This window comes from Platalea leucorodia (genome assembly GCF_965183815.1).
Source record: "Platalea leucorodia genome assembly, chromosome: 5".
In the NCBI taxonomy this organism is placed as follows: Eukaryota; Metazoa; Chordata; class Aves; order Pelecaniformes; family Threskiornithidae; genus Platalea; species Platalea leucorodia.
Window position 1 is genome coordinate 51,000,801 of NC_138827.1, and position 26,958 is coordinate 51,027,758.

The following is a 26,958-nucleotide window of genomic DNA, read 5'->3' on the forward strand; positions in this document are numbered from 1 at the left end:
TGTCCTCTGCCCCCTTGGCGCCTCACAGCGACTTCACCGCAGATCTGTAAAAACGAGGCTCAGGAAACCTAGTTACAAATGCAGAAGGGCCACGAGTGGGTAGGATTTGATGTAAACCCTTGGGATTTGATGTAAACCCTCACTGCCCACCACAACACTGAATATTTAGCTACAGACTAGTGTTTTCTATCAACTTATCACTGCCTTAATCCCCCTCTTACAACCACCATTGAAAATCTTCAACAACTTCCACTAAAAATGCAAACGAGGCAGAAAAACACCAAAGCATCTAAAACCCATTCGCTTTATCACTTTTTCCTTCAGCTGTAAAACCTTTTCTGGGGAAAAAAAAAGTCCCCTGTGCGTTTACAAATCCAAATTAAAACCAATCCAGCTTTTCCCCGAGAGGAAAAGCCATCTCTTCCACACCAAATGCATATTCTTTGCACCAGGCTAGCACGGGATCACACACACCCCCCTGTGCATGTACACACACGCCACAAAAATTTTCCTGATAAAAGTTTCAGTGAGCCCAGTTGTTTCCTGCAGACGGTTGGGATTTTGACAAGTTGGCGCTTTTCGGCACAGAAGTGTTTAATCAGATCTTTCCTGACCAGTTCTGCAGCTGTGCACCATGTGCCGAGCACTCCTCTCCCAGGGAGGAATCGGTTAGCCGAGCATGCCAAAAAGCTACCGAAACACTCCCCGGTGCTTCCAAACCAAAAAATCAGAGCTTCCCACAAGAAATGGCAAAAATGCCCCCATTCTAAAAAATACACAGCAGCGCGGTTGGAGTGGCTTTCATGTGAAAACCTAAATCATTTACTGCATCGCATAAATTAATTTCTGGCATCAAAGAAAAGGCTGTCTTTTATTCCTGGAAAGTTTGCAACTTCCCTATGTTTCAGTAGCACCTCCTTATTTTCAGCCCCCAACAGCTCTACGAAGCTTTACACTTTTTTGCAAATGTGTAAAAGCCATTTTCTACGAAGTGAAGTGAATATAAGTGCTCGTATAATTTATTAAAGGATTTCTGAATTTCCTAGCTAGTAACTCGCAGAAGCTATGGGAGCTTTTCCCTTTTTCATTCCCAGTGGGGTGAAGGTTTCAGGGGACGTTTTGCAAGAGCGAGCCAAACTGTGCAGCCTCAGTGCACCGAAAGGAGAGCACTGCAAATTGCCCCTGATAGACTTTCATGAGTGTTTGAACGCATGTAACCCCAATAACCTTCGGTGCACTGCTCAGAATACACCAGGTCTTTAAGCACCCTAACTACTACAACCAAATCCCTTGGAGGCTCCGAAAACAGAGCAACGAAGCTACAACATGCTCTGAGCTGCCCGCCGGCTGCTTCAGAGGGGTGTCCCCGCTGAGGGTACGCGTTTGGACAAGCGAGTTACGGTGTCCTGCACTTTGCGGAACAACCTGCCGCATCCAAGCCCGTTTGCGATACGCGAGTTGTTAAGGCACAGCGCATCGGGAAATGCTGTCCCTGCAGAGCACAGCAGCACCTGAAGGAGAGCCAGTGTGGGTACCCGGTAGTTACCAGGCCTCTGCTGGGACACCGTAGGCAGGAGGAAACCAGAACTGCCGAGCAGCTCCAGCCCAACCCCAGTTCCCTTCCCTGGCTTGGAAACACACTGGTTTTCCTTTTCTATCCCAGTAAGAAGCCCAAAGCTGCCAGAGCAGGAGACAAGGGCTCCGGCACAGTGCAGGGAACGGCAGCAATGGGGAAGGTGGGAGCTCTGAACAGTGTGGTGGAAACCATGGGAGGTCATGAGGTTTTAGGGAGTACAAGGTCTTTGGGGGACAGGGACAGTCATAACTGGCCTGGTGTCTCCTCAGCACTGTTTTTTTCCTGGAGGGAACCCCCTGTGCTCAGCACAAGCCCATTTGGCAAGGACCTCCCAAAACCCGCTGGCGTGGGAAACAAGCCATCTAAGGTACAGCAAGGAAGGGCCAGCAAACACAAGCCCTAAAGCTGCCACCTGTTGCACCACACCTGGCAAGCTGTGGCTTCTCAGGCATGGGGCTGGCCGGAGCGGGAGGCGGCTTTCTCACCCTCCAAACTGCAGAAACCAGTTTTACATGTGCCACAGCCTTCCCATCCCACACTCATGAGTAAAGCTGCTGCGATTGCAAAAGTGAGCTATCCAGTTCACATGCTGAGGAGGCATCTCTGCGAATCGTTTTTGTGCCTGTTCCCTCAGTGAACCAGCACTGCCCTTGCTAGGGATGCTGGACCGCAGCCACATTCGGAAAGCACAGGCAGGGACACGCACTTCGGTCAAGAGGGGGAAAGATTTGGGGAATTACTCCTGGCCAAGCCTCTACAAAACCTACCACCGCGCCTGCCTGTCTCATGGGAGTAACGCAGGGACATCCCGCATGCAGAGCGCTGCCCAGAGGGAGCTCAGCCTTGTGCATGCGGGAACATCCCCTAGCGCCGCACGGGCACCGCTCCCCTCCTGCCAGCTTTCCTAAGCCCAGGGCGATCTGCGCTTGCAGCTGAGAGAGGCTACTAAGGAGCCCAGAGACTTAAGAGGGGGGAGCGAGGGAACAGGGGGTTCTCACCCTGGGACGGACAGACGCCAAGAGCCGACGGGCTGTTCCCGCCCGGCAGAAGGGAGGAGGAAGGCAGCGGTGCCCGTCGGTTCCCGGGAGGAAGGGCAGCGGCAGCAGAGCAGCCTGCCTGTCGCTCTCCCCTTCTTCCTCCCCCACCGGCCGAGAACCCGGCCTGCCCGAGCCGCTCCTGCCGGACGCCCTGGCAGGGACCGCGGCCCGGCAGCCAGGACAGGGCGGCCGCCCCAGCCCCGCACAGGACGTGCCCGCTCGGTGCCGAGAAGCCGGCGCTTAGGGAACGCGGTGGCGAGGGGACACTGGGCCTCCGAAGGCCCAGCGGGCCGGAGGCTCCCCGGGGCTAGAAAAACCCTCAGGAAGGGCCGGGCCGGGCCGGGCCGGGCCGGGCCGGCCCCGCCTCCCCGCAGCGCAGCACACCCCGGCCGGGGGACATCCGGGGGGCGCCCGCCGCCGCCGCCGCTGCTCCCGCAGGCAGCCGCCATGGCGCCGCGCGACTCAAACGGCGAGCGCGGCGTCACCCGCGCCCGCCCCCGCCCCCACTGGCGGCGCTGTGCGCAGGCGCGCGGCACGCGAGGGCGTGGCGGGGCGGCGGGGGCGTGGCGGGGCGGCGGGGGGCGTGGCGGGCGGCGCGCGGCGGCAGGGGCGCGCGGCGGCGGCGGCAGCGCCATGTCGATGGAGGACCCCTTCTTCGTGGTGAAGGGGTGAGCGCCGACCCTCGGGAGAAGCCCCGCGCCGCGGGGGCTGCGGGGGGCCGGGGAGGGGGAACGGGGGCGCCCCCGGGCGCAGCGGGGCTGGGCACGGCCGCCCCGCAGCAGGGGACATCCGGGGGGTGGGGGGTGCGCGGCGGCCGGGGGTCTCTGGAGGCGCCCGGGGCGGGGGAAAATGGCGCCCCGTCCCTCTCTCCTGCGGCTGGGTGGTCTGGGGCGGGCCCGGGCCCTGCTGGGCTGCCCGGCGTCGACGGCCGGGCGCGGAAGGCCCCGGGGCGAGGCGCTGTGCCGGGCAGGTGCCGGGCCGCGGCCGGGCCTCCCCGCACGAAGCGCTCCCCGCCCCGCGGGCCGAGGAGGCCCCCGGAGCGAGGCTCGTCGGCGCACCCCCGGGTGCGGGGGCGGGCGGGGAAGCGGGAGGCGCAGCCCTGCCTTGGCTGCAGGTGCGGCTCCCGGCGCTGGCCCAGCCCGGGGACAGCCTGCCCGGATGCCCCGCCGCCGGAGCGAGGCGGCGGCCTGGGAAATGTCGCCCCGCAGCAGGCAGAGCAGGGCGGGCTGGCTGGCGGGTGGGTGGGTGGCATCCCTAGGAGGCCTGGGCCGTGGCGTCCAGGCGGAAAGATGGAGAGGAGCAGGGCCCAAGCTGGGGAAGAAACTGCAGCGTGGACGGTGGCCGTGAGAGGAGTCAAGCAGAGAAGAGCGTGAACAAAGGCCGACACAAACCGAAGGTGGTCGAGGCAGTAGGAGAGGAAAGTTGCAATTAATAGGGTGAAAGCCCCGTAGCCTCTGAATACTACTCCGGGGCCAGCTTCAGCTGCAGGCCGGTCTCCTGCCCCATATTGTGGTGAAACAGCACTGGGGAGCAGCAGAGGTGCTGGTAGGGGAGCGGTGGGGAAAGCCGTGTGAGCACCAGAGGTGTGAGAAGGGGTGCTGGTGCAGCCAGGGAAAGTGAATCACTCTGCCAGGTTGAACTGGTGCTCAGGGGAAAAAATACGAGTCGCTGTGGGTGGGGAGCAAACGTCCTGACAGACTTTCCAGAGAGGTTCCAGCGCCATGCGGGGAAGGGCTGGGAGGGGAGAGGGGACGTGCTGCCGCTCCCAGCTTTAATTATTACCCGGCAGATTGGGGTGGAAGGGGCTGGCGGAGGCCATCCACACGGTCTTCAGTTTGCTTTCCCAGCATTCGTAACACCTCCTGTCAGAAGACATCCAGCTCTGCTTTAAATTCCTGCTTGTGGGGCCTTCCCCAAGTATGCCTAGATGAAAAAAAATTGCAAAACTTTTGCTAGCAAGTAGTGGAGGGAACGAAGCTTGCCAGATCCCCAGTGCAGGCTGCTGACTTTAGGGCACTAGATGTAGCAGACTTGGAGGCGTAGGCGTGCAAGAAGAGGAGGGACGTGCATCAGGGTGCCAAGAGACTGCAGCTTCAACAACAAAGTTGAGTACTCCAGGCCTTGGTGTAACGTAGAGAGAGCTGCAGTCCTGGCACCCCTGCAGGGTGCAGGCTCAGTTCATCCGTCCTGGGCTTCCCCCACTGATAACCTGCTTTCCTTCACTGGGGATAAACACCTGCATCTTACGTGGATGCTGTGTGCAAGCTCTTGGGCTTGTGGTGGCCCCTTTCACACCAGCAAAGTCTGGCCTCATCTGCATCCCTCGTCCCGGCTCCCCGTGAACCTGGGGGAGTGGTTCACAGCTCAGGACTGCAGAGTTTGTAAATACAGATAACCACGCTGATGGACCATGACCAGAGCTTACAGACCCACTTGCCCCAAACCATCAAAGCAGCATTCAGTGCTGTCAGCAAAGCTGCCTTCTCGTGATATGAATGCACTCGTCTCCAAAAAGCTTAGAGCAGCAGAAAAGACTTCTGTTTCCTAAGCCAGCATAGCAGAGCTGTGTATTTTTTAAATGCTGAATTAAAATAAACAATGCTGCACTCAACAGCCTGCCTGGCTGTATTGTGGGGACAGTTCCTGTAATTCTGTGTACCCTTGGGGTATCTTACATGGGTAGTCAAGAGTCTTCAGAGGAAAGCTGTTGAGAGGAATGTGAAACATTAATTGCCAAAGAGCAGCCTTGTTCAGGCACTCTGCCCTGGCTTGCCTGTGTGACACTTGACAGAAACCTCTCCTAAAGAAATAGGTCCCGTCATTAATAGCTGACCTGTAAGTTGTTGCTCAGCACTTTGTGCTGCAACAAGAGACGGGATTGTCCAGCAGGTAGGGCAAATCCTTATTTTACAAAATAAACTGAAGATTGTTTGAAGGAAAGATGTTTGGAAGAAAGCTGTGCTTCCCTGCTCAGCTGGACATGGGGCTATCCTGCCGTGACCGCTGCAGAGCAACTGATGATAATCCCTTTGCTTCTCTTTAATCACCCTGGCTGCAGGGAGGTGCAGAAAGCCGTGAACACCGCTCAGGGGCTCTTCCAGAGGTGGACGGAGCTCTTGCAAGATCCCTCCATTGCCACAAGAGAAGAAATCGACTGGACCACTAATGAGCTCAGGAATAACCTGCGGAGCATCGAGTGGGACCTGGAAGACTTGGATGAAACAATTAATATCCTTTTTGTGGTCCTTTGGAGGTAGGGGTGTGCGGTTCCTGAGTTGTACTAAATAGCCAAATACCAGTACTTGCCCGTAGTGACTTTTTTGCAGAAATCAGGACTACTTGGGATTGAATTTTGCATTTACATTGGCTTTTCTCAAACTGCAAATGAGAAGTTAAGGCAAATGTGTTCAGCAAAAGGATTTTCCTTTTGCCTTTTTGTTCTCCTTTTGACAAGGTATATTCTAAGATGCTTTGTTCTAGAAAGCCTATTGTGTTGTATGAATTTGGATTTCTGTGTAGTCAGTCATACTCTAGGCTGGCTTCCAGAAATACTCCTTTTCCCTTGTGTTCATCTGAACGCTCCTGAAAGCGCTGCGCGGCGTCAGAGAACCAAAAAAATGCAAGAGAGAAACCTCACACTGGTGCGTGTACTGCACAGTACGTTCCTGCCATGCCTGTTTTTTCCTCCAGCGTTTTGTACTTTGCTAATCAAATTTGGGGAAAAGGCACAGCGCAATGGCCACTCGGTAGGTCCCCGCTGCGGCACACTCGGGGTTTGTGCATCTGTGTGCGTACCCGACACCGCTAACGGGGACTCCTTGACTCGCTGCCTACGCATTGTTGAGGCAAACCCACGGAAATTCAACCTCGATGCGACGGAGCTGGGTATCAGGAAAGCCTTCATCACGAGCACGCGGCAGGTGGTCAGGGTAAGGAGCGTGGGGTTGGGATGGGAGCGTGGGGAAGGCAGGGGGAGTGATTAGGTGATTAAAAAAAAGGAAAGCTTGTGGCCATTTCCCTGCTGAACTGGAGAGCAGGGAATAAACCTGCTACCTGCTCTCTCTCAGGCTTCCTCCTCTTCCCCATGTGCTCCCTTCTGGGGCTGCCCAGATGGGTTTGGGGCAGTGAGGGTGCAGGTACCCCATGGCATACCCTCCTTTGCTGCTGCCCCTTTAAGTCTTCACACCTCTCTTGTAACAGCAAGCCTGGGAACCTATACTAACTGGGGAGGAAGAGTAAAGACCCCGCTGAGATGCAGGGGAGGCTGGAGCCTCCCGTCAGAGTTGAAGGAAATCGCGACTGTCCCATGCATTTGTAGCACTAGTTTTCAAAAACAGGGAGTCCACTTTGAACACTGACAGATGGTTAAGGCCTAGCGTTATTGACGCGGTGACTTCAACTTCCTACTGCTACAAAATAGTCCAAACAACCACTAGATTTATTTTTAACTCAAGGAAGATTTTTTTTTTTTTTTTTTTTTTTTTTTTTTTAGTTTAAGCTCACACTTCAGAAGGAAAAGAAGTATTTTAGCAACTTGGTGGTAATAAATAGAGAAGAAATATCTTCCCAGAAGCTTCACTGCCTGGTAACAAGCTGCTAGTTAGGAAGTTTTCTCCCTATTAATAGCTACACTGAGCGTAGCTTAGTTTCTGCTGCCCCTCATGACTCTGATGTTCCTGCTTCACGAAATGCATTGCTGTGGCTGGCGGCAAGCTTGTCACCCTATCTGCAGTCCTGTGGTCTGGATGCAGTTCCTAAGGCTTGCTGCCTGGGAACTGATCCCGAAACCACGCGGGCCCCAGGTAGCAGGCATGTGCTCACTGCCTTGCCCTCGGTGTAGTCCACTCCCAGACGGGCAGGATCAGACAAGCCGGCTCTATGGTCCTCTTTTCCTCGCTGAAAACTGCTGGCTAATGGGTTTTGGAGCAGCGTCTCTTACTGTTAAATGAAATTCGTTAGTGACATTATGCAGGTGACTTTCAGTTTCCATGGGGGAATTTGTGATACACAGCAGCATGTGCATTAGCCGGTAAGAAGTAACCAAGTGGGATCTGGTGCTCTTAGCTGATATATTACACGTCTCTGAACGGTAAAACATACCTAAATGTTCTGGTGACATCAGAACTGTGTGGGTGGATCAACCTCTGCTAGATCATATTGACTACTTGATAATCTACCCTATAAAAACTAGACTACTTTACGTTGTGATGGGGAGCCTTCTGTGGCTAGCGATCTTCTACAGGAACTCAACAGCAAAACTTAATTGATAAAAGAGAAAACGTAGGCACAGTCAAAGAGGATGGCCACGGGAAAGGAAATCTATCTCATCCTATGCAATATAAAAGCAGATGCAACTGGGAATAAAGTGCAGGGGGTTACAGGCTTCCAAGACCCTGAAGAACATGACTCAATCTACAATCTATCAGTGGGAACATTAGTTTTAATATTATACAAATCAAAGTGTTTCTGGCTGTGGTGGAGCAAAATGAGTAGTAAATAAGGAATATTTTCAAAATATCCCATTGCCATTGATTCTAGTATTAGTGAAACGATGAACTGCGATGAAGCTTTCCACGATACCCTTCCAGACTCTTCAAAACTGTACATTTTCAAATAAAATCTCCCTTCCCTCACTCCCCCTAAAGAAGGCTTGCTGGGTATAGACAGCCCTGTAGCACCCTGAAACCGCCTGTCACCTCAAATCCAATGCTGACATACTTCTTCTTTCATTGAACAAACAGGAAATGAAGGACCAGATGTCAAACTCCTCCGTGCAAGCGCTGGCTGAAAGAAAAAACAGGCAGGTGAGAACCAGAAACGGGCAAGTTAAGTGAATGCAGTGGCTGTTTGGTACTCTAAGGAGTGAGGAGGATTTATCAGCTCTAGCAGCTGTTGTCTTAAGGTATGTGTTAGGTGAAACTTCCATTTTCACTTACTCCGAGGCCCCACATCATAAGGTGGAGTGTAATTACAATATACATCCTGTCTGTAGTTCGTCCCCTTAAAACCCTTTGTTCTGGGAAGGGGCTTGCATGCTGCAGCAAAGCTGTGTGTTTGAACCGCGTCTGTTTTGCTGACCTGAGCGAGCTGGTTCTCACAGGCGCGTTGCTGCCACCCTCTTCCAAGCCTGTCTCTCAAAGCGATAGGTCAGCACTCGCCATCTGTCTCTGCCTTCAGATCTGGTTGTGTACAACTGTCAGTGTTGCATCATCCCGCAGAAAGGAGAATCTCCCGCCTCCTCGGGGGGAACAGACTCAGAATCCATGTCAGTGAATATAATCCTGCACTCTGCTGTATTTAGGAGCCAAGATGCTGCAATAGCCTTTCACACAGCTGCCTCTTGTAATAGTTAGCCATGTAAGAAGGTGGAAGAAGCTCAAGGAGTCTCAGGTTGTCTGCACTTGTAATCTAAGGAATAGAAATAGATGTGGCTTGTGCTCCTCCCCAGCTGACGGGGGGACTGTAAGGAGATCTCAAAGCTAACTTTCAGTGCTGTCTCAGTAAAAGTTGGTGCGCGCTTCATACAATTAACTTATCTGGCTGCATCAGTCTTACCACTTGTGGCAAAAATGACAAACTGCAGCAAGGTGCTGAGAAGCACAGAGCTGATTCCTGAGCTTGTTACGGGGTTAATTGACATGCTTGGCAAACATTTGAAGCGGCGAAGTCCCTTACACCCTTGCTCAAACAAGTCTGTAGCTGTCTCTGTGTTTTGCTGCTTTGCACGAAGTTTCTGCTAGCTGCAGGAGACCATATGGCCCAGCTCGCGTGGCGACATCTGGTCAGGAAAGCTGACTTCCCCTTGCCGTCTTCCTCTCCCTTCCCCAGCCCCTCGCCTTCCCACCAGACCACAAAGCTTGTGCGGGGCTGGGCTGCAGCGGCTTTTCAGCGTGCCTCTGTGTCCGGGAGGCTGGTCGGTGGTGACCTGACCCTCGCAGGCTAAGGCTGGCAAACAGAGGCCTTTCTATTGAAGCTGCAGCAAAACTGGTGCACCGTGTTAAATAAGCAGTAGCTGCGCTTGCCACGAACTGGAGAGAACCAGGAGCTCACTCAGTGTCTCGGGGGCAGACAAAGCCAAATGTCCTGCTGGCTTCCTGTGCAGTTGGTCCGTCAGCTTTCCTCGCCCCTTGTTGAACCTTGTAAGGCAGATGAACTGTAGAGACCGTCTCGTTTTTAGCCTGCCAGAGCAGCCTGATCGTTGTCTTGCTGTTCTTCACAAATACTCGGTTGTCCCCTCCCGCCCACAACCAGAAGCTGCGAGACAGTCTTGTTAGGAGTCGGCCTTGCCTCCGCGCTGGTGGGCAGAGCTCCCTAACCCGTTCATGGTGCTGCAGGGTGCAGCTCCTTGCCTGGGGCCACCTTCATTCTCCAGCATCTGTTGCTCGTGTTATTCCCCTTCCACGGACCAGACTTACTCAGCTGGAAAGCCATGTCTCTGCTGGCTTTGCACAAGCTTCTCTGTTCGGGTTGTAGAGCAGGTAGCAAGTGTAATCTTGTACGCTGGCAACTGAACAGTATGCTGGAGGAACAGGTAGCCTGAATCGAAGAACATGAGCATACAACGCTGCTGTGATTATATATTGCACTCTTTTACTGTCAGCTCAACTAGTTAAGTACTTTATCCAGACCCTCTTAAGCTCCTGTCATTAGTAGCAGCACAGTGTTCAGTGCGAGCTATACATCTGTTAACATAATATATCCGGATACTTCCCAGCTTACATGTCCTAGCACACAGTGCTGCCTCCTGAGCAGATCTTTGCTAGGCCTTTGTGCTGTGCAGACCTCCTGTGTACACCGTCTGTCGGTCGTACTCCAGCTCTCCTGCTGCTGGAGAGGCATATCGGCAGTATCGGGCTGCAGAGACTTCCCAGGCTGGCGTTTTGGCATTGCGTTGCTCTCATTTGTGACAGCACTGTGGCTGAGTAGCAACAGAGCAGGAGGAAAAGGATGCTGTATGCATGTGCACAGGAGCATTGCCTCATCTACCTTCCCACTACACCCTGTAGACAGGCTGTTAGCAGACATGAGGGTGTTGCTAAGGGCTCTCTGCATCTGTTTAGGCACTCCTGGGAGAAAGTGGGAGTCAGAGTTGGAGCTCTGGACCTGACAAATACAGCCGTCTGGACCGGGAGCTGCAATTAGCAAATTCACACTTCATCGAGGAGCAGCAAGCTCAACAACAGGTAAGTCAGCTGGCACCATGCAGACTAAATAGCTTTGCTTGCCAAATGGGTGCCGGGGGGGGGATGAGGTACAGGCAGCAAGAGCCAAAAAAAAAAAAAAAAAAAAAAAATCCAGTCCTTGGCTGGTCTAGATCCAGGAGCCTGACAGCCCTCCTCTGTGCTTGCAGCATATACCTGTGCATGAATTTCCTGAACAGCACAGCTTTGGATGCATCTTGGAGCAGAGATTTTAATGCTTGAGGCTTGGGTCTTCTGCTCTGTGCAGAAGGCAATCAACATGATCTGGAAGCTGTAGCACGCTAAGCTTTAATACTACAAGGATTGCTGAAATCCTTGGAAGAGTAGAAACGTTGCAAACAGAAGAGAGCTTGTTTCTCTTACGCAGCTTCCCCTGGTTAAAAAACAAGCTGATGTTTGCTGTTGTTTGTGTACATCTTCATCAGAACAGGCTAGGAGCAGGAGCATGTGCCTGCTTCCTTTTCCTGCCTTTGTCAACGTGAGATTCCTGAGAAAGCCTGTGCGAGGGCTTTGCAAGAACCCCTGGCGAGGTGCTTCCCCGCCGCTGGGGGAGTTCATCTGGAGAAGTGCCCGGGCAGCGTGCAGGCCCTCGTGCAGCAGCCCACCCGAACACGGGCCTTTAAACAGGCAGCTTCTCGGAGGCGGCAAACTCTGCCAAAGCTCCTGATCCATGATGCCACCCCGGCTTTCAGACAAGTTTTACCTAGTGACTCTAGGAAGATAAATAGATTCAGAAGTAGGTAACTAGGGTAAATCTAATCCTTAGCGTGACTGTGCCCTGAAAATGACTTAAAACATCAGCAGACCTATTCCTTTGACACATTTGGAGCCAGGCTTGCTATTTTTAGCTGTAGAAGCTGCAACAGCCTTTTACTCGCATTAACCCTTTGTTAGCTGCAGCATGTTCTAGGTTGCATTTCCCAGGCACAGAATCATTGTGGCTCCCTGGTGCCTGCTGCGGGCACGGGGGCTCACGGAGGTTTTGATGACCAGCCCCTGTGGCTTTCAAGAGTCACCTTAGCAGTGGATGCAGCAGGGAAGGGAGGAGGCATGGATGAGCTGAGGCTGTTTTTTGGGGGATGTCAGGAGACTGCAGCCTGCTGTGCCACAAGGATGCCATGCTGGGGAGGCTTTCCTGTGGCTGTCACTTCTCCAGCATTTCTTAGGAACACAGTCCTCATCCCTGGTGGCTTAGGTCTGTGCCCAGGCCCCACAGCTGATGTTGGCCAAGCAGTGAGTGTCTGACCACCAGATTGGCTGGCTGTGACCACGCTGCAGGAGGCAGCAGACCTGTAATTGCCAGTTTCCCTTCTCTTTGGCCCCAGCTGATTGTGGAGCAGCAAGATGAGCAGTTGGAGCTGGTCTCTGGCAGCATCGGGGTGCTGAAGAACATGTCCCAGCGCATTGGCGGGGAGCTGGAGGAGCAAGCAGTGTAAGTGTGAGACACAGCGCTGAAAACCCGGTATGGGGCTGGCTGCAACACAGCTGGAGGTCCTCGCACGCATATCTCTGCCCCTGTTCGAGCCTTGAATTTACAGGTCCTTCAGGCAGCCTCTCCTAGCTGGCCTTTGATTTTAGGCAGTGTAAAGCATTTCTTACTGCAGCCTGCAAGGGTCCACCCACAGTCTTGTTCATTTGAAAGCCTGCACCTAGGGCGGGCTTAGCTGCCAGTTTTAACTTTTCTTCTTTCTCCTTCTTTTTAAACACTCCCCCTATGGCACGCAGTTACGCTCCTTGGCTTCAGGCAGCCAGCAGGACCGAACAGATGAGGGAGGGAGGTGCTGTGTAATGGGGAGACTGCATGCTTTCCCACTCCACAAGGTTTTGTGCTGCCCCTGGATAACTGCTTGACCCTCGAGTCCTCAGCTCTGCCTTGCTGCTCTGAAATACGCAGCACAGAGCTACTATTCATAGTTAAAGCTAAAAATATCCCTCACCCACGCAAAGGGTTAAAGGGTAGCTCACAAAGTAATTTGCATCCATCCATTTACATATAAATTAGATTTCTTTCCCAGTGCATGTCCTTTGCAAACAAGTGCATGAAGTTTCCAGTTATGCAGGCTAACAGCTACCGCTTCCAGACAGTCTTGAAGGGTTCGTGCCTAAAAACCCTCTTGGCTGATGGGGACTGGAGGGCTATGTCCCTTGTGAAGTGATGTCATCTTTGATGTAGAGGAGGAACTGTAAACCCACCTCCTGTACGAAGTCTTGCAGCGTGAGAGTCTTCCGCTCTCACGGAAGCAGATTAGTATGGTGTGTCCGCTTCCAGATCATCATGTAAGCCACCAGTGCTCGCTAGACAGTAGCAGATAACTACCACAAGGAGTTTTTTACAACTCTCTCTTTTTCCCCACTGAATAAAGGTTTAACAAGTGCCCTAGAACTCCAGACGAAGGAAACTGTCCTTTGAAACATGTTAAGCTTTAAAGTCCCACTGGCTTGAGATGATTGGATTGGTACCTTAATTCTGGATGTGCTTGTTTCTCTTCAAATGGGTTCTTGGCATTGACAGAGCACGGCTTCAGGAAGGCTTTCAGATTCATTAGAGTTGCTGTGTGGAGGAAGTAGAGGGGTAACTTCCATGCAGAGCTTAAAAAGCACCTTAAAAGCAATTGCAAATCTTATTCCTGCTTGACACGTGACTGGAACATGACTTGAGTTTCGACTGCAAGCCCCGAACAAGAAAAGAGATTTAAAGTCCAAGCTGGCACCTGCCAGTCTACCTAACCAGTCTCTGCTGATCACGGATTATAAATAAGACTTTCCTCTTAAAAGGAGGAAAAACCCCACTCCTCACCTTGCAGAGATGCGTAGAGCTCAGCCACGAACACGCAGGGGGGACCAGTCCAACAGGAGTCCCAAATGACTTCCCACTTTCCACCAAAGCAGAGCTGCTGCTTCAGCAGGTTTCCCCCCGCCCCCGCCTTGGGTACTTTCAGGAGACTGGGCCACGCTGCGTTTCTCCGCCAAGGCGCGATACACTAATCTCATCGGTGTTTTGATCAGTGTGTGTGAGCGCGCTGAGAAATCCCCGAGGGATGCGCTGCTTGCTGACAAGTGCTGTGCTTCTCTGTCCCCAGGATGCTGGACGACTTCTCCCACGAGTTAGACAGCACTCAGTCGCGGCTTGATAATGTCATGAAGAAGCTCGCCAAAGTGTCTCACATGACGAGCGGTAGGTCCTGGGGAGCGGGATCTAGTCCTGGAAAGGGAGAGACAAGCCCTGGGATCTTTGGGCTGGGACGCTATGTGCTCCCGCCCGCTGACAGCCGTCCCAGACCCGAGCCGAGGGGAGGGAGCAGCTCTCGGTGCTTGAAAGAGAAGGAGGACTTCCAAGCCCTGCAGCTGCTCCTGCTCAGACACTGCTCTGCAGCCTGTCCTTTGCCTTTGTTTTATTTACAGATGCCTTTCTATTTATGCTGCTACTGCCGCGGTGGGAAAATCCCCCTCTAGATGCTAGGAGGGGAAGCTCTGCAGCCTCCTGCTCTGCTGCAGTTTCCCGGGCTGCCTGTGGAACAAAAGCTCTCAAGGTGCCATAAAACACTCGCCACCGTGTGTGGCTTCCCCCGCACCAAACGCTTGCCTGCGGCAAGCCCCTTCCCATATCCCACCTGCCATCAGGCTGCTGGTGCCTGGCGGCCCGCGGGCCTGTGTCGGTCAGATATATCTCTCAGCTGGCAGAGGAAAGGCGATTTCTGTGCCCGGGGAGCAGGGGGAGGCTGAACCCACGAGAAAAGTCCTTATAAGGCTGTGCCTGAAGCTGGTGGGCTGGCGGGGCGCCGCAGGCAGAGCAAACAGGAAGCCCAGCGTGCCTGCCGGGAAGTCCCCCGCCGCCGGCTCGCCTCTCCGCGCGCTGGCGATGTGCCCGGCCGTCACCTCCTCCGTTACCCCTCTCCCGTGGGTGCTTGGGTAGCTTGTGGAGGCAGCAGCAGGTCAGCAGGAGAAGCATTCCTGCTCTGCAGGATTAGGCTGGCCGGGGGATTTATGAGGTTGTGGAAATACGGCCCTAGAGAGACCATTTGGAGTGCTGACAGCGCGCTTTGGGTCACCGGTAGCCCAGTGGCAGCACGACCGCTGGCAAACCTTGCGTATCTCGCCTTTCCTCTGGGAAAAACGCTTTGATCATTGCAGAGTGCTTCTGAGAGTTGTGAAGGAGCATTTCTGCTACCCCTGGCCTCGCACGTGCCGAGGCTGACCAGGAGGGCTCTTCCCAGGGTAGCTGCTGTGCCCACAAGTTGAGGGCTGGCAGCAGCCGTCCCCGCTGCTGCTCCATCAGCTTGCAGGGGCTTTCTCTGCCATTGCACACGTGGCCACAGACAGATAGCAGCTCTCAGAGGCGATGCAGCGTTGAGCTTCTGCAGAGCACACACGGGGCCAGCGAGGTGTAAAGACGTCCGGGGAAACCTTATTCCTGGCACTCTCCCAAGGGGAGCTGCCACGAGCTCTTCCTGGCAGAGCTCTTTCGGGCAGCTTTCACTGGACCCCTCTCTTGTTCCTCTAGCAAACAGGTTACTCCACAAATGAGCAGCAACACACAGCAGCTCTCTGCTTGCTCCTCCCGATTGCTTTTGAACCGGCATATCAAATCTGTTTGAACTTGCTTGGGGAGAAGCCTCAAAATTCCCACAGCTGTCCCCAAAACCGGATATATGCTGGAGGAGAAACCCTGTTGCCCTGTGGGCTGTAGTGGGGCATGCTGCCAAAGGAGCTGCTGCTTTGGCTTTTTATGGCTTCTTTAAGCTTAAATTGGGCTCCTAGTAGTACAGCAAAGAAAAGCTCTCCCCCGATTTTCCTTCCCTGTTAAAGCAGGAAGACTGATGCTTCTTTTCCTTCCAGATCGACGGCAGTGGTGTGCAATTATCGTCCTCTTCGTCATCTTGCTGGTGGTGCTCATCCTGTTTTTCGTCCTGTGATGGACTGAACTTCCTCGGACACCCCCTCCCCGCCCCCTCGCCCCTGTAGCACGGGGAAATGAAACTCTCACCGTTTCCGTCCGCCCACAGAGATCCCTGGCAAGAAAACCCGCACCCAGCTCTCACCATGCTCCTCCGAGGACCGCGGCTCGGCTCTGCCGACGTCTCACCTGGATCCGGGGAGAGGGAGTGGAGGACTGGAGCTGCCTCCTCCCCCGGTGCGGTGCGATCTGGACCTGGGCTCCAGGTCTGGACCTAGGCGGCTGGAGGGGGGCTTGACCCCTGCGCTTCCACCCTGTGCAGGTAGGAGCCGGTTGCAGCAGTCCTGAGCCGCCCGCAGTCGGATGCGGACACAGAGCAGCGAGCCCTGGGGAGGATGGGACGGGGGTGGGGAGGAATTAATTAACTCACTGAGCATTACAAACGATGCCGCCAGCCCGCGGGTTCTCGCCAGCCAAAAGCATTACCGGGAGGAGCGGTGGCGTGAAACCCCACGCAGCCACGGCCAGGGGAGGGGAGCCCCGGCCGAACTCCCCCCGCCCCACGCTGCCTTCCTCCCACGGGCCGGCTCCGTGCCGCCCACTTAGCGCTGAGGTACCACGGTGAGCCTGCAGCAGAGCATTCGCATCCACCACCCCTTGGCAGAAGCTTGCGCGCAGGCGAGCCGCGGGCTGTACTGTCCTGCCGTCAGCCGGACGGGCGCGATTAGAAACCCCAGAGCTTTAAACTTGGGTTGATGCACGCTGAAAGCTGGCAACCAGCCGTTAGCTGGAGAGTGAGTTTCTTAACGCTTTTAAAATTGCTTCCTTCGTTATACAAGCCTCTAAAGCTCATTGACTGATGCTTTCTTTGCCCTTGTATAACTGAGTAACTGCTTCTGTTTAACAGCTGCTTCCCTTTGGCAAGTGATTTGTCAGGTCTAAAATAACTTATTTTTTTTAAGGAAAAAAAAAAACTTTAAAGATTTTTTTGATGACCGTTCGAGCCATGTTCTCTCTGCGGGTGCATGACACGCATTATCAGAGGAACGAGGCTCAATTATGTATTTTAAGTGCATATGACCTTGTAAATAGGATGTCTTAATTTTTCCCAAGCGCTATTTTTTGGACACCTCTGTTGTAAGCAACCAAAAGGCAGAACATTCAAAGTTAGGTCGTGTTTCTGTATTATTTCCTAGTCCATTTGTTACCTTTGAGTTGTTGGTCACTCGAGTTGTCTCGGCAGTGTCGGGATAGCCTAGTTGTCTCCCTCGTACAGTGAATTAGGAGTTAGCCAGGTGGTCTGTGCCAAAATGTGGCGACAAAAGCTCAGCCTGGCAGTATCGCTGGGGAGAAACGCAGACGGGGGTTTCGTGCTGCAAACGCCGATTGCAGGATATGGGGTGACTCTTCAGGAAAGCAAAAATGATTTCTTACTAAAGTCTGCTCCCATATTTAAGTTGCAAACACCAAAAGACTCGGGACGGGCTGGCTTACGCCTCCCATCTCGATCTCGGATGGGGCTGCAGAGGAAGTTAATTGGTGCTGATGCTAAGACTTCTGCTGAAATTGCAAATCACCCCCGAAAATCACCCTCCCCGAGCGGGAAGCTCACTGCCAGATGGCTTTACCTCCGGGATGCTTAGCCCAGACTGAACACTCCTCCTCGCCGGGTCTGCGGCTCCCTCCAGGCAGCTGCATGACCCCCGGTCCCTCCGCAGGCGCTGGGCGCTGACAGCCGGCGGCACCGTGCCTTCCGCAGCCGGGCGCCGGACGGGGCCGCGAGACCGAGCTGCCCTGCCGCGCCTGGGCGGCTGCTCTCCTCACGGACGCACACGTGCCCTTAGAGCCAACCCGCGCTAATTGTTTCAGCAGTCGCTCTTTGTCCTTGCGGAGCACCTCGTTTCTTTTGGTTACGCTGCAAGAAATACGCGGTGTCTCCTTTCCAAGGCTGGCTGTCGCAGTGTCTGCGCGGCTCCTTGGGCTTAATACCTCTCCAAGAGAAGGTTCCCGGGAGCGTGAGTCCAACCGGGGAGCGGGGCTCGCCGTTGGCCGGTATTTGCACACCTCGGCTCCCCACAGTGTTTTTGGAGTGGTCGTGCATCCTCCGGGAACGACTCCCGGCGCTCCACGTGGGACCGCTCCTTCATCAGTCCGGCGTACTGCTGGAGGGCGGCCCAGCTGCTGGCATCACTGCGAGCCACCAACCTGCCTTGGGTCCCTTTTCCTCTGTACGTGTGCTTTTTCTGTTGTTGGTGGTGCCCCTCCCTTGAACACTAAATAAATGCGTTGCTGCTGTGCCACGCTGGGCAGCAGCAGAGATCACCGGTCGTTCTCACAGTGACCCTGGCTCGGGAACAAGTGGGGGTCTTCTGGCACTAGGTAGCGGGAAGAGCTCCCACCAGGATCTGCCGGCCATCGCCCTCCTGGCTTTTAAGGCATAAGCAGTAGCTGCAGTTTCTGGGGTCCCCTCTGCGCCACGGGAAGCTGCTGCCCAGGTGTGGGGGACGCTGCAGGCAGCTGCTGCCCAGATGCAGGGGTGCCACCATTGCTGCCGTGCCTCCTCTGCTTGCCGGAGAGGCTTGTCCCTGCGCAGCCCCCCCGGCGCTGTGTCCCCTTCTGTGGCTGGAAGAAAGAAGCCCCCCACAGCAGCAGCAGGCGCGCAGACCCCGCTGTGATGAGTTACGGATACTTGCAGGCGCGTCCCCACCGCCGTCCCGGCAGCGCTCACAGGGAGAGGAGAGCAGCCCCGTCGCCCTGTGCTGCCCCCCCAGCCCACCGTGCCGCTCACCGGAGCGGGGAACGGGGGTTGTCCTGCTCTTCGAGGAGTGCTGCGGGCGGCTGAGCCCCCCGGCTGCCTGCCCGGGGCCCCCCAGCACGGGCAGGAGGTGGCTGTTGGAGCAACTGGGCCGTGGGAAACCGGGCAGCAAAGACCCTGGGCCCATCCGGACACCTCCCCCCAAAACGCAGGCTGCCTGGGGATGGCAATGGGGACACACACCCCCCCCCCCAACACTGAGCCCCCCCTGCCCTGTCCCCATTTCCCCACCCCACAGACCAAATGGGTTCTGGGGCCCCAAAGAGCACCTACTGCCCTCAGCCGACAGCATCCCAGCTCTGCCTGTCCCGGGACCACGCGCCACGCCGCCCGCTGCCACCCCACAGCCAGGACATGCGCTCTGCGCCCCGGAGGAGCCGCCCACCGGGGTTACACCGGCCCCGGGGGGGCTCAGCCCCACGTGAAGACACCCGCACGCGCCCCAACACCCAGCCCCAGCCCCAACATCCACCAGCAGCCCCATGGCCCTGGGGGTGGGGCACGTCCTGTCCTCCGGCCAAGTGTCACTCCCCAGCCCCTCTGTGCCACCTGCAAGCCAAGGGCACCGTTTTGTGATTACGTGTATATATATGTATATATATATATATATTTTGCAGTTTGAAATAATTTAAGAGAAACCCCCCAGCCCACGGGCACAGGTTTCCAGCGGTGGCAGGGAACCCCACATCTCCTGGGGACGCAAGGATGGGGCATCCCCACGCTGGCCCCCCCAGTGCCCAGCAGGACAGACCCACCCTGGCTCAATGGCAGGGCTGGGTTGTCCCCGTCCCCACACTGGGGCAGCTCCTGGAGACACTGGGCACTGTCTGGGGGAGGCCCTTGGTCCCGCTCTGCCTCCCCGGGGGCCGGGAAAGCCGCCTGCCCCCGCCGCAGCAGGGAGCCAAGCGTTGCACCGGAGCAGGGCAGGTCCTGGCGCCGTGGGCCAGCGTGGTCCTTGCCGCGCCGTCCTGCAGCATCCTGGGACGTTGGCGGGACAGCGTCTCTCTCCCACCGGGCTTACCGGGAGCCGTGCCGTGGCTACCGGGGCGCCGGGCGGTGCCTGAGCACGCGGAGGGACAGGGTGTCCGCCTGCAGCAGCAGCTCGCGGATGCGGGCCAGCCCCAGCCCCGAGACGGCCGCCCCGTTGACCTGCAGGATCTCGTCCCCCACGCCCAGGAGCCCTGCATAGAGCTTGGCCGTGCCGGCGTCCGCCATCTCCTGCACGTAGACGCCTGCAGAGAGGGACGGGGCGGGTGAGCCCCCCGCCCTGCACCCCATGGCCGGGGCTGTGCCCCACTGGGGGTGCCCGGGGCTGCTCACTGGGCCCGTGCACAGCAACAAATTCACTATAAATGGCCTTTGGGATGGGCTGCGTGTCCCAAGCCGTGGGCGGATGGACACAGGACTGTGCATGGCCAAAGCCACATGTGGCAGCATCCCCCCATCCACCGTCACCCCTTTGGGGCTCAGCAGCGATGGAGCCGCCCCCTCCACCTGCCCCCAAGCTCACCCCTGGGGAGGGACGGAGCCACCATGGAGGGGCTGTGCTGTGCCATGCCTCCCCCGAGGTTCGTGTGACAACCCCACTGTACCTGTGTCGGGCCGGCCATGTCCGGAGGTGACACAAAACCCGAAGGCGCCGTGAGGGGGTCGCTGCAGCTCCAGCTGGCTGGTGCCGTCGGGGAAGACCTCCACCACGCGCCCCACTGCGCGCAGCCGGCCGGGCGCCCCGATGTCCTCCACACTCAGCGAGCGCCGCGGCCCCGAGCCCCCCTTCCTGCAGGGAGAGGGGAGATGGGGTGAGTGGGGACCCCAGGAAGCTGCTGGGGGACAGGTGACGGGACCCCCGGTTGCACTGAGCCGCCACATGTGGCTGAGCACCCCGAAACAGCCCTCCCAGGCACGGCAGGGACGTGCCAGGCCCCGTCCTACCTGTCGGCCGTGGTCTGGGGCAGGAGGTAGGCGCTGGCACGGGGTGCCTTGCCCAGGAGGGAGTGCAGGCTCTGGACGGAGGCGGCTTTTCGGGGCTGGCAGAAGGGTGATGGTGACACCTGGGGAAAAGCACCCGGCTGAGGTGGGGATGACCGTGAACACCATGCAGCGGGGGCCTGGGGGCATCCCACACTCCCCGTGCCCCCACCGGAGCCCTCCCCAAGCCACCGCTGAGGAGGGATAAGCCGGTGTCCCCCCGATCCGGGCCAGGACACTCGCCCAAGGAGCAGGGTGTCTTGGGGAGGCATCTCACTGCTCAGCTGGCTGGGACACACAAGCTATGATCCAAAATCAAATTACCCCATCTCCCCTCCCCAAATCTGCTCTTCCAGCCCCCCTCACTCCCTCCTTCCTCCTCCCACTCCCCATTTGGCTCCAGGCTTTTCAAACCCAGCAGATTTGGGGTGGCGCACACCCCCACACTCCCTTGGGACTGCCAGGGCCATAAAGCGATGCTGAGGAATGCTTCGCCCCAGACCACCCCCCCTCCTCTTGCGGGACCCCCCTGGTGCCCCTGCAAGGGGGAACATTTCGGCTCACCAGCCGCAGGGACTGCAGGGAGGGAGACTTCTTCATGCCGGGGCCGTCGGGGGGGGTGCCACCGGGGGCCGGGAGCTGCTCCATGCTGTAGCAGCGGAAGCGGCCCAGGCGCTGCTTGGTGCTCTGGCTCAGGCTGCACAGGAGCTTCTTCAGCCCTGACGCCGAAGCGCTGCTGCCCTTGCGGCTCGCCGGCCGCACCGGCTCCCTGGATGGAGAGGGATGACGGTCATCCACCATGTGCCTGGCGGGGAGCGCGACTGGCAGCTGCCTCGGGGCTGGGGGTGCATCCTGCACCCGCCTTTGCAGCCTTGACAGCAGCAGCACGGTGAGGTTGGGGTGCACGGTGAGGTCGGGGCGCAGCCACCTCCCCGCAGCAGTAACCCAGCATGCGCAAGGGAGGGCTTCACGAGCCAAAGAGACCCGAAGGGCTCCCTACCCATTTTCCCTATAATTACAGGGGTTTAACACCTTTCAGACCTCCCCTACTCTCTCCCTGAAGGGATCGCATCCTGCCAAGGGACCTGAAAAACCCAGCACTGCCTCCAAACCCTCCTGCCAGGCTGAGGCATACTGCGCCCGGACGCAGGCCCAGCGGGTTTGTGTTTGGCGAGCCCCAGGGCAGCCCCTGTTTAGCAGCCGATCGCCCCCAAAGGGAAGATCTGGCACTAAGTGAAACCCCTCCAAGGCCGCCTGCTGCCACGTTGCTGCAGCGCCCTGTGCAGAACCAGACGCAGGGTGAAATGCAGCTCCCCCAAACCCACTTGAACACACATGCATGCAAAATTGTAACCCCCAGATTGAGGTTACCAGTGCCAAAAGGCATGGTCCCACCAGGAAGCCCTGGGGGGCTCAGCTTGGCAGCGTCGCACTGTGCCAATGAGGGACGCTCAGGGATGCAGCACCTGCCGCGCAGTGCAGGCTGCCAGCGGCCCCTCACTCTCGCTCACCCCTGTGCCGTGCTCCCAGCCGGGTGCCGCCGCTGCTGCTGTGCTCCGGGCGTCCCGGCGGCTTCCCCGGGAAGACGAGTAGCCTCCTGGGGCATGGGGGCGATTGGGGTGGCGGTGGGCTGAGATGGTGGCCCTGTAACTGCAGTGAGACAGTCACATCCCTGCCTCGTTGGGGACCCCCTGGGCACCCCCGTGCACAGGTCTCTTACCTCTGCCCATCCCCGGAGGGTCCTGCCTGTCCTGCCCGCGGGTGTTGTTGCAGTTGTTGGTGGACAAGGCACGGAGGGGGCTCCCCGGCAGCCACCTGGGGCTGCAGGGACCCCGCTGCTCCCCCAGCCCTGCCGTGCCCCCAGGCTGGGGGGGTGCAGCACTCCCACCCTCGGGCTCTGGGCCCCGGGCTCCTTGGCTCGATGCCTGGCGGCTGCCACTGGAGAAGAGGACTTTCCTGCAAGGCACCTGGGAGTAGGCCTTTTTGGTGGTGGGGGGAGCAGGGACATGGGTGCCCAGCATTGGGGTGCCAGCCCCTGGCTGCAAGGAGGGGTCTGGGGGCTCACTGGGCTGCTGCAGGGGACAAGCAGCTTTTCCCCCCCCCTCACTGTCCCCCAGATGCTGGCAGGGGTCCCCCTCCTCCCGGCTGCCGGCTCTCTCCAGCAGCGGGGGGCAAGCAGCCCCCGGCCGGCTCGTGGTGCCACCTGAGCCCCTGTCCCCTGAGTGGGGGCCACCACTGGCCGCACACGTTCCCTTCCCAGCCCTTGGCTCCAGCTGTGGGGCAGCACGGGGGGCCCTGTGCCCACGAGCCCGGGGGTCCCGGTGCCCCCGCGGGTGGGGGCTGCGGGGTCCTGCCTCCTCGCTGTCTGTCCGGCAGCCGTCGGAGGTGTCGGTGCTCTCGAGGGCCGAGTCCACCTCATCGATGTAGGTGACATTCCCGATGTACGTCTCCTTGATCTTCTCCGTGTGGATGCGCTGTCGGGAGGGAAGGATCCACAGCGGGGACCCCCGGGGGCCCAGCGTCCTGGTTTTGGGCTCTGGCAGGGCAGCGCTCAGCCCCCCGCTGTCCCCTGGGATGCTTCCTTGTGCCGCAGGGCTGCTTTCAGCCGCGTTGGTGGCTGCCGGTGTATCCGTGCCCCGGCCAGTGGTGGCACTGAGGAAGGAGCCGCAGGCGCTGCACTTGCCCCCAGTGACGAGGTCTCCGCTCCAGGCTTTGGGCTGGCCAGCCCTGTCCCCCGGCTGCCCGCCGCCGGCTGGCTCCGGTGAGGAGAGCGCTGAGCCCAGCACCCGCCGGTGCCGCAGCTGCAGCCGCTCCAGGTAGCGCACCTCGGCGTCGCGGGCCGACTCGTCCTCGAAGCGGACGCGGGACGGGGAGGGTCCCCGGGGCCGTCGTGGCTGCCCGCAGCTCGACTCCCCGCTCGACGAGTCGCTCAGGCTCCCGCCGTCCCGCGGGGCAATACTCGGCCTCCCGCTGGGCTCCCTGGCACGGGGACAGACAGACGGGTGAGCTGCAAGGGCTGTCCAATTCCCTCAGGTGGGAGGCGGAAAACCCAGCACAGGAGATGCGGGATGGGCAGGAGAGAAAGCCACCGCTCCGGCCCTCTGCCCGGGCTGCCCAAAGCTGGAAGGGCGAGAGGCTGCGGCAATGCTCTGCTGCCACGGCCCCACCTCCATCACCGAGGTGCGTGGTTAATCAGTCCGGGAACACCGAATTGCACGTGACTCGGCATGCATGGCGAGCCATGGCTTTGGTGCAGCCTTCCAGCAGCAAGCCCCCTCCGGGGAGGCACTCCCCATCCGCTGGGAAACACAATCCTCCCAGCCAGCCAGGAGCACACCGTAAATGCCTCCACATTATCATAAAACACAATTAAACACCCCTCAAATATCATGCCACAAAGAATTCACACGTGCCCAGGCAGGGGGATGCTCCTGCGAGCAGAGGGTTGCTCACGCAAGGGTAGAAGGCTGCACGCAGCAGGTCAGACCCTGGCTCTGCACACATGGGTGCACGCTCTGCATGTGTGTCTGCGTGCATGTGCACGCTCCGCACACACGCACGTACGCCTTGCACACACACTTCCATGCTCTGCACATGCACCAAATCCAGATCCCCCCCGCAGAGCACCGAGGCGGCGGCAAGACGCAGCCCGCGGGGCTGGCACTGACCTGGGGCGCGGGGCAGCGGCAGCGGGGAGGAGGAGGATGTCGTGGCTGGCGCGCAGGGGATTCGTCCGAGCCTTCATGCGGGCGCGCTGCAGCAGCTGCTTGGCTTGCTCATGCCGCGGGCTCAGCTCGAGCTCCTGCCCGGGGACAAAGGCCCTGCAGCCCCGCAGCGGGGAGGGGGATTAGGAAAAAATAACAGGGATTAGACGTGGTTTAACAGTGACGAGGAGGCTGCTCTGCCCAGAGAAAGTGGGACCCAGCCTCCGTTCACAGGCGGGCAGGCTGCTGTGCTGGGGGCAGCGGGGCCAGAGCCCCCGTGCCCCCCGGTGCCAGGTGGGAGGAGGGGGGTCGCACCCTGCACCGGTGATGCTCTGGGGGGAGGCTCAGCACCCACACAGCTCAGGGACCGGCTCAGCACTTTGCACCACGGGCATCCCGGAGGTGGATGGGGAAACTGAGGCAGGCACTGCCTCCAGTCCCCACCAGTGTAAATCCCGCAGCAATGTGAACGCAGGTAGGTTTGGGACGACCCCCTGAGCTGGCTGCCTTGCTGCCTTCCCTTCCTTGCAGGAGTTCTTCCCCCACACCCCCCGGCCCCGCCGGCTGCAGGGTGGGGGATCTGTCAGCTACGGGAGGGCACGGCCCTGCTCCAGCGCTGCCTTCCCTGTTGGCCATGGCCCCAATCCCCCTGATTAAAATAATCAGCTCAGGCAGTCACTTCGGGAAGCCTGGCCTTAACCTCTTCGCGGCAGGAGGGTGGGCGCACGCCAGGCCCCTGTGCAGCACCACGGGGGGTCCAGGCTTCCCCCCAGGTTTTGGCTGCCCCTGCTCATAGGAGCGCAGCATCCCCGGCTCTGCCTTGCACACTGCCATCACCGATCAACGCCAGCCGCCGGAGCAGAGCAGAACCAGTAACCACAATACAGGGGGGTCTTCCCCACTCGCTGGCTTCCCCCTGCAGCCCCCGCGTCCCCAGCCCTGCTCCCCAGCCCGCACGCTGCCGCCCAGCTCACCTGCCCGTCCCGCCTCTGTATTTTTAGTCTGTACCTCTAAGGTTTATCATTAGTCCAACAAGATTACACATGCCTGCCACCTCGATCCTCTTAAGCACCTGGAGCAAATTTCTGTCCCATCTTCTTCCCCAGCTCCCTTCCCACCCTGGGGTCCTGGAGGGGACCCCCTGTGCCCAAACACCACATGGGCACCAGGCTCAGCCCGACCCTCCTGCCCTGCTCTCACCAAAGCCTCACCGGAGCCCCTCCACGCTCCCCCCACCGGCTGCCCCGCTGGGGGGCTGCCCCACAGCCCTCCCCCGCAGCCCTGCCGAGCCTCAGCACTGCTTTGCGGGGTGCATTTAAAAAACAAGACTGGGGAGGGGGAAAGAGGGAAGTGTCCGTCTCTGCCATGCTGGGACTGACCTACCTGCAGCCCTCGGCGTCCTGCAGCGAGACCCCCGAGTCCCAGTCCCCGTCACTCGCTGGCACCTCTGAAACGCAGGACAGGGAAAGGCATCAGCCTGGCTGGACTGTGGCCCCCAACCCAGTCCCCCCTCGATAGCACCCCCTGTACCCCCAGCCCCATGGCTCAGCCCGTCCTAATGCACACCCTTTGGGGGGCTAATTCCCTACAGGGCATCCCAGCTGCTCGGCTCCAGAGAGACCCCAGAGGAGCAGGACGTGGGGTAACACCACCCGGTGTGGGGTGCGCCCGTGGGGATGGGGACCGCGGGGTCGTTAGGGCAGATGCTTTTGAAGGAGAAATTAATTCCCTTTTCTGGTGGCAGCTTGCAAAGGGAAGATGATGCCCACAGACCTCAAGTGCCCCAGAAAGTGGGTTTCTTGCTCTTGCTTTTAGCAGCGAAATTCCTCACCAGGACACCGGAGGGGACCGGCAGCAGCCGGAGCATCCCGGTGAAGCAGGACCCCATTTTGTTTGTGGGCATCTCCTACAGCTGCTGGTGAAGGGGATGCAGCACCTGCGGGGGGACGGGGCAGCCTGGGGCATGGACCAGCACAGAGCTGTGCCCGCAGTGTGGGAGACTGGGGGATGGCACCAAGGACCCCCCTTTCACCCCAAAGCTTGTCCTTTCCGCTCCCCTTGGCTCTACCAAAACAGCCGCCACCTGCCCGAAATACGCACCGGCCGTGGCGAGGCCCAGCACCTCCTGCAGCAGCCGCCGGTTCCTCTCCACCCGCTCGGCCAGCGAGAGCCTCTCCCAGCCCTCCGCTGTGGTGGGGGATGCAGAGGGACCCCCCCGGTCCCGCGGCGGGGTTCGTGCCTCTTCTTCCAAGGGGGGTGTCTCATGGGGGGAGGCAGAGCCCTGGGACCCGCCACCCTCATCCCGGGGGAGCTTGGTGCCTGCTGGCACATCTCCCATGGCTGCCGGCACCCGCCAGAGCCCCGGGGTGCCGGTGCGGGGTGCCGGGGGGCCGCCGGCTGCAGGGTCCCCGCCGTCCAGCAGCCCGTCTGTCAGGTAGGTGCGGAGCTGAGCCCGGGGCTCCACTGCTCCCACATCCATCCCCGGCTTCCCCCGCCGGGGCCGGGGCTTCTTGGGTGAGGGGCGCTCGGGGGCGGCCGCGGGGGTCCCCGGCCGGCCGGCCACCCGCTTCTCCTTCAGCGCCTTCACCTTGCTCTCCAGGATGGTGTGGGGGCCGTGGGTGGCCTCGGGGCGCTCCTTTGGGGTGGGGGCTTGGCCGTGCTGCTTGGGGGGCCACAGCGCCCGCCGCGTCTCATCAGGAGAGCCCCCCTCCATGTGCCCTGTGGGGAGAAAACCCAGGGGAGGGTGGGTGAGCCCCCACGCTC

General features: G+C 58.5%; 2 protein-coding genes across 5 annotated transcripts; one reads left to right on the forward strand and one right to left on the reverse strand.

Moving 5' to 3' along the window:
• Nucleotides 1-3,204: 3,204 nt before the first annotated feature.
• Nucleotides 3,205-18,030, forward strand: STX6 (syntaxin 6). Of its 4 annotated transcripts, XM_082312385.1 has the most exons (9): nucleotides 3,205-3,281; nucleotides 5,672-5,852; nucleotides 6,459-6,542; nucleotides 8,355-8,417; nucleotides 10,674-10,796; nucleotides 12,140-12,246; nucleotides 13,895-13,989; nucleotides 14,217-14,344; nucleotides 15,651-18,030. In XM_082312385.1, the coding sequence occupies exons 1-9, from the start codon at nucleotides 3,247-3,249 to the stop codon at nucleotides 15,774-15,776; spliced, it is 942 nt and encodes a 313-aa protein (XP_082168511.1). In that variant the 5' UTR covers nucleotides 3,205-3,246; the 3' UTR covers nucleotides 15,777-18,030. The 4 variants fall into 4 exon arrangements, with proteins under 4 accessions (XP_082168511.1, XP_082168512.1, XP_082168509.1 ...); XM_082312386.1 differs by lacking the exon at nucleotides 14,217-14,344; XM_082312383.1 differs by lacking the exons at nucleotides 3,205-3,281; nucleotides 5,672-5,852 and having other exon boundaries at nucleotides 5,863-6,542.
• Nucleotides 18,031-19,561: 1,531 nt separating this feature from the next.
• On the reverse strand, nucleotides 19,562-26,908 carry KIAA1614 (the record flags this gene model as incomplete). Its single annotated transcript, XM_082312457.1, is given in 9 exon segments — nucleotides 19,562-19,755; nucleotides 20,116-20,300; nucleotides 20,456-20,574; nucleotides 21,056-21,260; nucleotides 22,003-22,184; nucleotides 22,186-23,470; nucleotides 24,160-24,312; nucleotides 25,579-25,642; nucleotides 26,296-26,908. Coding segments are annotated over 9 exon segments (3,000 nt in total).
• Between the last annotated feature and the right edge of the window lie 50 nt (nucleotides 26,909-26,958).